This window comes from Pteropus medius, unplaced genomic scaffold (assembly GCF_902729225.1).
Source record: "Pteropus medius unplaced genomic scaffold, Ma_sr-lr_union100, whole genome shotgun sequence".
Lineage (NCBI taxonomy): Eukaryota > Metazoa > Chordata > Mammalia > Chiroptera > Pteropodidae > Pteropus > Pteropus medius.
Genome location: NW_024340699.1, coordinates 2,482,774 through 2,492,503, shown reverse-complemented (window position 1 = coordinate 2,492,503; position 9,730 = coordinate 2,482,774). Strand labels below are relative to the sequence as shown.

Below are 9,730 nucleotides of genomic sequence, written 5' to 3'. Positions count from 1 at the left end.
TACAAGCACTTTGTAATCTGACTGGCAGCAGATGGGGAGATGACTCCATGCTGGCATCTGCCTGAGGACAGGAGCTAACGGGTAAAGGACTGACTAATCGCCTTGCTCCCAGCCCTTTGTTCCATCCACAAGAGACCATTTTCCAAAGTTTCTGAATTTATTGTAGGGTATGAAACCCATTCAGAATGATGCCTTGCTTTTCAAAGTGGCCTTATTGTGCCTGAAAATACCAGATCTAACACTCTCCTCTAAAGCCAAGCACCCCAAATCTTATTTTACTCTTTTCTTTGAATGCTTTCTACTAATTCCAGAAATTTGGACTGATTGTGATATTTAGTGAGTAAAAGTTCTAAAGTCAGGATCAATGTCAGTATGTGTTTCTAGTTCATAACTAATATCTTACAGCTTTCTCTAAAAACAATGGAAAAGAGTTTGCCTTCTAACTTGACTATAGATGCTACAGATGTTTCAAGGGAAATGCTTCCTACAGAGCTTAGTATTAAGCAAAGATTAAATTCAACTGACTATATGGCCCAGGCAAGTAAAGTGAGTTAAGCAGGTTCGAAGTCAGCAAAGATAAAGAGGAAAAAACAAAAAAAAACAAAAAAACAACTTCGGACCATCACAGGTAGGGTCTTGAGGACAAAAAGCCCACACTCCACCTAAAAGGCAGCTAGCACTCCATGCCAGTCCACCAAGCACTGGAAACAAAGACCTACCATTGCCAGATCTGTTTTTCCAAGGGAAGAGCAGATACATGAACCTTTGACATTTTAAATGGTGATAATTAATCCATGGGCAACCACGTTCACTCTGATATTTTGGATCCAATCTCAGATTTGGAATTAAAATACTAGCTCTACCATTTTCTAGCTCTTCCTGTCTTTAGCATACCAGTGATATCCTGAGCTTCGCTGTCTTCATCTGAAAAAATAGGGTCATAAACATGAAACATGATAATGCTTATTTAATTCTTAAAACAGTTCCCAGCACAAGGTAAGCACATAAACAAGTTCCTATACTGAAGAGTGGATCTCACTATCAGTAAATTATCTGCTGTGATCTTCAAAGACCCTAACTGAAGATCTCAAGGAAGTGAAGTTCTTAGGAGATTCAGAACCTTTCAAATTCTGATTACTAAATACTGAGCATTAAAGTCATTAGAAACTAAATAAAACCAGCAATAAAGAATGCCTAGCAAGATACTTAATGAGTTGAAGTAGCTCTTCTAATAAAGAGATCTAATAACTGTCACCAGTTAATGGCCACAAAAAAGGCAATAAAGTACACATTGAGGGGTATATGTTTCAGGGAAAACAGTGGCATCTTCTAAAATAAACTGTTAAAACAAACCAAAGAGTTTTAAGGTAAGTTCTTCAAGTCAGACAAACTTCTATTGTCTGATTATAGACTCTTGTCTATTAACACTTCCACTAGTTTTTACACTGTTTTAAGCAAATTACAAATAGCAACCGCAAGATTAAGAGTCTGTTACAGAATTGCTTTATTAATACGAACTATTAATACATACAAACTATAAGGCACTAGGAAACTTAAACATCTAAGTCATAGCAAACAGGTGGCAATTCAACATCCAGAGTCGACAGAATGCTTGAGGGAGACGGCAACGGATCTAGAAAACAGGAATTTCTTATTCAATATCTGCAAATCCTTGATTCATTGTCCATCTCAATATAGACATTAGTTGTCACTTTTAATCATCAATTGTTTTTCCCTTTATTTAATGAATCCGTACCCCCCACACCTACAAACACGTACACACACATACACACTTCTTAGAATTTGGCTGTGGTCCCAGAATTAATCTCTATTAGGAAATAGATCTTAGAAGTACCTGAAATTCTATTTTCTTAGAGACACAAGTAAGAGCCAACAATATCACCGAAGTAAATTTATGGAATAGTATAAGTTATCCCATCAGAACAAATAGAAAACATGCAGTAAGACGGTTTTGTTATTCTATGCTATTGCATAGGTGTCTTGATCCTGTATTAGCTTTGGATATAACTTGAAATTCTCATTCCAAGCAAGTTTATTATACTTCAATTTATAACCTAAAAAGCTATATGCTAAATTCAATCTTATTTTGCTGTACCTAAGACTGTACTGATTTCAGAATGACTTGATTTTCCCTGGCATTTGGAACTAAGAAGCAATACAAATCGAGAATAGTTTTCATTATCCTGAAACCTTATCCTGAAGTTTGAAGGATGGTTTGAAATTACTTGTAGGCTGACCTTCTACACAACTTTGTTCCCACGTGATGGAAGTGTTATGAAAGATTGTTTGCGGCCCTTCTAGAAAGACACTTATTCACTTACTAGACTCCCACAGTGGAGGGGGCATCTTCAGAGGAGAAGGAGGGCCCAAGTGTAAAAGCTTTTCGAGTTCTCTCTCTTCTTCGAGGATCATGAGAGGCACTCCATTCAAGGGGAGCTGTGCAATCTGGTGCTCTTCAGGCAAGTCAAAACTCTCGAAATCTGCCACAAAGAGAAAGTATTTTGTCAAGGCAGCAGTTCTCCATATGGTCAGTGAACTCCTGAGGGTCTCAGATCCTCTCAGCAGGTCCATGAGGTCAAAATTATTTTTCCAATAATATTCATAACTTTTCCCACTGTGCTGACATTTGCAATGATGGTACAAAAGCAATGGTGGATAAAATCACTGTGCTTTAATACAAATCAAGGCAAGGGCAATAAACTAGTCACTATATTCCTTAGTCCCATTCACCTGCGGTAAGAAATGCCAGTTTCACATATCATTTTACCATATGCAGTAAAAAGTATTAATTTTATTAGCTTTCGACCTCTGAGGACATGTCTTTTTAATACTCTATGTGATAAAATGAGAAGTGTGCCATAAAGCACCTCTGCTGCATATACAAGTATGATGGTGACCTCAAAGAAAAAGGAATTGGGCAATTATTTGATTTGCAAGTTAAACTACAGGTCTTTGTCCTGGAACACCATTTAGTTGAAAAAAAATGAAAGACAAACTATGTTTACTCAGACTTGGATATTGCATATTTTCTCAGAGGAATGAAAGAGGTCTATCACTTTGAAGAAAACAGTATTTGTTGCCAATGATAAAATTCACAATTTCAAGAAAAAAAACTAGAAGTTCGGAAAACTAATCTGCAATCTTCAGCGTCATAGCTTCCTACTTCTTAGATTTATCTGATGAGATCAGTGGTAATATTAATGAATGTGCTTTTGATATTGCATAATGAAACATTTCAACATCCAGTTAATCTACATTTCTCAATGAATCAATGTTCCTAAATGATCAATGTGTGACGAATACAAGGATAAGAAACACATCTGAAGTACCAAATAGACCAATGGATTTTATTGTCAGTATAAAATGTTCACTGATATGATTTCAGATTTCACATTGCAACTATATGTTCAGAAACAGCCACAGTTTGAGTTTTAGTGTAGTATCAAAGAACACTATCTATACTTATCTGAAAAGACTATTAAAATGCTTCTCCCTTTCCTAACCACGTATCTGCGTGAGGTCAGATTTTCTTCATATACTTCAACTAACACAGATACAACAGACTGAATATAGAAATTAGATGAGAATTTAGCTATCTTACGTTAAGCCAAATTAAGCAAGTTTTCAAAAATATAAAACCATGACAGTCTTCTCAGTAAGATTTTTGTTTTAAAAAGTTATTGTTTTTAAAAAGCTATTTACATTAATGTAATAGGTTTGTTATTTTTTAACCAATTAATAATTTTAAACATCTCAATTTTAATTTCTAATACAGGGAATATAAGCAGAACATACAACCAAAAGTTCTTTGGGGCTTTCGCTAATTTTTAAGAGTACAAAGGAGTCATTTAAAAAAAAATTTGAGAACCACCACTGTGTTAGTTATCGAAAACAACTAATTTTTCTCAACAGTAACAAAAGTAGGATTTAAATTTTAAGTCTTCCCTCTTTTCAAGGAGTTTAAGCATTTTCTCAAAAAGAACAAAGAACCATCATTTTGTAAAGTACAAACGTTCTCTAAAGCCTAAATATTAGGGATTTGTCTGCTTTTTTTCAAGCCTGGTAAAACCCAGAAGTCAAAAAGGAATTGAGTGATAGTGACTACTTAATTTAAAACCACTGAATTGTAAAGGAAACCATAAATATACAAAAGACTCCAGAGGAAAGAAATGTGAGACACAACAGGGCTAATTTTCTTTATCCACAGAGCTCTTAAAAAAATAAATAAATAAATAAGAAAGTCACATTAGGAAAGGAAAACAAAGATACAAACAAAAAGTTAAAAAAACTGTAAATGTCCAATGATCAAATGTGCTCTCACATATGCACAAACACGCATCCTAATTTAAAACGAGATAGCCATTGCCCTTCTGATAAAGATTAAAGTTTTAAAACATTTTCAGTTAGAGAACATGGGGGAGGTGGGTTCAGTAATTCAGTAATTTACTGAAGTTGCGTTCACTAATTTATGCTTATATTTTAAAGGGTAAAAAGGCAACATCTCTTTCCTGAAACAGTATATTGTATCCCTCTTTCCTGGTTAATATACAAAAATCTACCACATTTTCCTTAATGGCTGAATGGAAATCATTAGCGTGGATGCACTATATTCTATCAAAACATCACCACACACCCTTCAAGCCTCAGCAATCCTTAAAGTTTACTCTCCAGATATACTCACAAATTCACAGCAATATAATTTCCAGAATGCTAACTGCAGAATTGTTTGTAACGTATAAAAGCCAGAAATGACCTGGATGTGTCCTTGTAAAATGACTAAATGCCCTTTGGATGAAAGGGGATAACATCCAGCTGAAAAATCTAGAAGGCCCTGAGTAATCTGTCCGCTCCACATCATGTGTATCACCCACCCTTCACTCTGCCTTTCAGTTTCCCTGAACAACTCCTGTCCTTCAACTACCTCAGGATCTTTGCACATACTTCTACGTACGATGCTCTTGGCTTGCGCCTCCCCTCCTTCACCTAGATGGCTCTGTATAACCTTCATGCTCCACTTTGAGTCACTTCCTGAGGGAAAGCGTCCCTGCTACTCCAGAATAGGTTTGGTTCCCTGTAACAGACCGTTTTCCTCCTTGCTCACTCACTGAGATGATGTGTTGTTTGACTTCCTCTCCAAATAGTGGGCTTTCTCAGGGCAGGGCCAGTCTTGTTAACCAAAGCCTAACAGTGCTTAGTATACAGTAGCCTTTCCTCAAATGTGGGTAAATTAAAAGCTCAAAAAGCTGCTTCTGTAACAGAAAATATTTCAGATACATGTAGCAGGTTGAAAGGGCAGGCTATGTGGATTTTTCAGGTACTGTTCAACTTGACATAAAGCCCACTTTCTAATAGGCTTACTAGAACTGTCCACCTTAGACTTGTTCGAGATTAATGAACACATCTCCCCTCAGTGGCAAGCTTTTGAGGACAGGAACAATGTTCTCCACATCTTTGCTCCAATTCCCCCTCTGACCTAAGATGTTACTTTACAAATACATCCAGCAAGTATATTTGTTAAAAGCAACCCAAATTTAGACAGTCTCATTATACTTTTTGGTCATATGTCATATTCATACCCATATCAAATTTGCTGAATTGGAATCTAAGAGAAACTCAAAGCTAAAGCATGTTTGTGATACCAAAATATACTACCTAGAGGATTGAAGGGAAAGAATTTTTCTATTTCTGGATAGGCGTCATCTGAAGCAGGAACGGAGGTTTTGGCTTTAACGGTTTTCTCCGTCACCTAAAACAACCCAAGAAAATGAGTTAGTGAGAGTGGAAGGGATAGTAGGGCTTCTTTCAAGACATGTAAAGGCTTCACCACATTTTGATTTTTTTCAAATTTCATACTGACTTCTAAAAAACCATAATCCTTAGTTCTCATGGGTACACACAACTCAGCAAGCAATTCTAGTAGCATGGCTCAAAAGTCTGAAATTTAATTATTAGCACCTGTCAGCAGAAGTCATCAAGAATGCACGGTGGTCATCAACTCAATCACTCAACCTAATAGGGGAGGGAAGGAGAAGGAGTCACCAAGAATAGAAGCTAATCCTAGAGGCCATTTTGGGCTTTTGGAAGTATGATTTTCCATATTTCCATCAGTCTTATTTTAATTATTTACTTGATTAATATTAAAAACAAGTTTGAGTTCCTCAAACACACACACTGAGTAAGAGACAGCAAAAAATAGTTAAAGACTTTAGAAGCCAACCATGGATGAATAACTCCCTAGTCTGGACTGGCAGGAAGGCCAAAACGAATTTAATCTTGATTTAATCTTACAGCAGCACATTTGCATGCCTAGAGAAAATCTTGAGGGCAGGGTTTCCCACACTTCAGTTCTGTGTCACATTCTCATTTTTGCCATATCCTTCCAATACTTAACATTTCTCTCCTACGCAATTCAGTTTTTTGTTGTTGTTTTTTTTTTTAAAGATGCACTTGTGGAGAGAAAAAAAAATGGTGTAGATGATAGAGGCTCTGTTCATCCCTCTGGCGATCAAATCAAAGTTGTGACGAAAACAAGGAGTAGCAGCAAGGAAAAAACACCTGGGATCTAGATGAATAAACTATACGACTAAGGGAGAAATCCAAGAAATCACCCTGTAATGGCAGAAGGTAAGACAGGGAGAGGACGTGGGGCTGCCCGGTCCCTAGAGGCTGAGATGGAGGCTATGGCAGTGGCAGACGCCTCTTAAAGAGGCCGTGTCTCAAGTGGATTTTGGCGGGGACAGACCCATTCGCTCTGAGCACCAGTGCCAATCAGCTGCACGCAGGGGACACCAGAGACTTACAGGGAGACATTGTCGGAGTGAGGGCCGAGGCGAGACTTGCTCTGTGCAGAAGTCCCAGCACTATCCATCGTTCCCTGTTGAGCCTTACCCCTACCAGTGCACGGGCCACAGTGCCGCCATAGCCGTGACATCATCAGACTGGGTAACAGAGGTCACTCCGCCCAGAGGATTCCCTGAAACCCCGCCTCCCCAAACTCAGGCTCCACCCAAGCCATATCCAGGTGTATCCTCAACAAGTCAGGTGCTCCTTGCTGAGACTCACACTGGAGGAGGCAGCTGGCCTTAGTTTCTAGTGTGGCAACTAATAAGCACAGCATCTGTGATTGCTTGCTGAATCTTAACAGGTGGCTCCGGAGGGGTACAGACTTGGGCTAACTTTGGCCTGCAGCTGAACTCCTCTCAGGACTGTGTCACTGGACACCTACTTAATAAATCCACACTAATAAGACCAGGAGACTTAGAAGCTTTCCTTAGTACATAGAAACAGACACGGAAAGGCAGCCAAAATGGGAAGACAAAGCAGCAGAAACCATGTGACAGAACAGAAGAGAGATCCAAATATAATAGAGTCAAGTAATCTAAAAGATGCAGAGTTCAAAACACTAGTTATAAAGCTGCTCAACGAACTTTTGGGAAGTATGGAGAACTCCAACAAAGAGATAAAAATGGAAATGGAAATTATAAAAGGGAACCAGTCTAAAATGGAACACATTATCTGAGATGAGAAGTATATTAAATGGAATATACAAAGGAATAAACAAAGTGAATAAAGAAGAGGATCAAATGCCTATCTAGAGGACAAGAAAGCCAATCAGGACACTCAATCAGAATGGCAAGAAAAAAGATGCCAAGACTATAAAAATAATTTAAGGAGGATATAGGACACTATTAAGGCTCCAAATATTCGTCTGATCCGCACAACAGAAGAAAATCAAGATGCTGAACAGCTGTTTGAAGAAATAATGATGGAAAACTTCCCTAACTTAGTGACGGAAAAGGACAAAACCCCAGGAAGCTCAGGGAATTCCAAAAACCAAGGATCCAGAGAGGTCCACACCAAGACACATAATTAAAATGCCAAAGGTTAAATACAAAGAAAGAATATTAAAAGCAGCAAGAGAAAAAGAAATAATTACTTATAAGGGAACACCCATAGGACTGGCAGCTGATTTCTCAAAAGAAACTATGCAGGACAGAAGGGCTTGGCAAAAAAATATTCGACAGGATGAAGACCCAGGATCTACAACCAAGAATAATTTATCCAGCAAAGCTATTATTTAGAGTTGAAGGACAGAAAAAGAGCTTCCCAGACAAAAATAAGCTAAAGGAATTTAGCACCACCAAGACAGTATTACAGGAAATGTTAGAGGGACTTTTTAAGAAGAAAAAACATGTATCAAAAACATGAATAAAGAATGGTAACAACTACATTCCTATCAATAAGTACCTTAAATGGAAAAGAATTAAGTGCTCCAACCAAAAGATAGAGTAGCTGAAAGGATAAGAAAACAAGACCCCTAAATAAGAAAAGGAAGGGGATGGAAAAAGATATTGCTTTGATGGACGTAGAAGGTATTTAAGTCAGAGAAAGAAACACTGTATGATTTCACTTATATGTGGAATCTAAGGAATAAAAAGAACCAACTAATCAAAACCAGGCTTACAATATAGTGGACAATTTAGTGATGGACAGAGGGGAGGAGGATTTGGGGGGCCGGGAGAATAGAGTGAAGGGTTAAAGTACAAATTAGTAGCTGATGGATGGTCACAGGAATGGGGAGCATGGCATAGAGAATGCCGTTAGCATTAATACGTTGGCTAGGTGGAGGGTCAGGGGATGGAGGGAGCAATTGGGGGGATAGTTTTACAAACTATATAGATGTCTAACTAAGGTACTATATACTTGAAACTAATTAAAATAAATAAATTAAAAAATAAAAGATGTCCTTGTCCTAAACTACACTACATGTAAGTCTCAGTTTGATGTAAAGTACTGGTTGTTTTTTCCTAATACACATTAAACAAAATTATTCAAATAAAGTGTTAATCCACATGCTGATGACATCTTTCTCAACAAAGTTTTCTCAGTCTGGCCTGTAGTTTATGCACAAACACAAAGGTCAACATGCTGGCAAATTATCATCTAACAAGCTGGTGCTTGCTCTGAGAAGCAGGGAGGAACATGGCAACACCTGAGCTATTATATCAACAATGGGACCTCCTACAAAGTACCCACCAGCTCAGTACTTTATGAATGTGTAATTAAATAAAAGCCTACCTCGTTTTATCACCCTTCATTTCATTGTGCTTCATAGGTGTTGCTTCTTTTGCAAATTGAAGGCTAGACCCTCCAACAGCAAAGGGATGACTCACTTTATTGTGATACTTGCATTAGTATTGGCCTGGAACCTAACCCGAAATATCCGAGGTATGCCTGTACTACCAACCAATCAGTTAGCTTCAAGACATTAGTTAAGGACAGGTGAGGCAAAAATATTCACCAGCTGCTTCTAAGACTTCTGATCTCGAGGTACAGAGGAAGTCCATAAAGACAGTATGATTCTCTTCCGTTAATCTGTTTGCTAGGCTAGATGTGCCCTACTCACAGGGAAGAAAACCAGATAAGATGCTAATAGTCATTTTAATGATAAAAGGTACTTAAAGGTTTAAAAGGTGTCTTTATAGCCAACACTTACCTTTTTGGCAGAGAAGGTTGTCTGTTTCTGTTTGAGAGGTCCATTAGTCTTTACTGACTTTTCTGTAGCTCTGTTGACAGTTCCCAAAGCCTTTCTGGCAGCTTTAGGTAAGGCTGGTGGAGCACCAAACATTTTGCCAACATGCGGTGTTGAATCCTGAGTTCTCCCATCTAGAGCTTTGACTGCTAAAGAAAATGCACCATACAATTATCA

At 38.0% G+C, this 9,730-nt stretch overlaps 1 protein-coding gene across 1 annotated transcript; it reads right to left on the bottom strand.

Moving 5' to 3' along the window:
* Positions 1–1,480: 1,480 nt before the first annotated feature.
* Positions 1,481–9,730, bottom strand: PTTG1 (PTTG1 regulator of sister chromatid separation, securin). The gene is made up of 4 exons (XM_039877158.1): positions 9,518–9,730; positions 5,674–5,767; positions 2,343–2,501; positions 1,481–1,633 (listed from the first exon to the last, which is right to left on the bottom strand). Exons 1-4 carry the CDS (start codon positions 9,647–9,649, stop codon positions 1,554–1,556), a joined length of 465 nt encoding a protein of 154 aa, XP_039733092.1. The 5' UTR covers positions 9,650–9,730; the 3' UTR covers positions 1,481–1,553.

Coding starts and splice junctions, on each gene's coding strand:
- PTTG1 (XM_039877158.1), bottom strand. CDS start 9,649: ATGTTTGGTGCTCCACCAGCCTTACCTAAAGCTGCCAGAAAGGCTTTG. Junction 5,768..9,517: donor CAACCTTCTCTGCCAAAAAG/GTAAGTGTTGGC, acceptor GGGTTGTTTTAG/GTGACGGAGAAAACCGTTAA. Junction 1,634..2,342: donor CCCTCCACTGTGGGAGTCTA/GTAAGTGAATAA, acceptor CCTGTTTTCTAG/ATCCGTTGCCGTCTCCCTCA.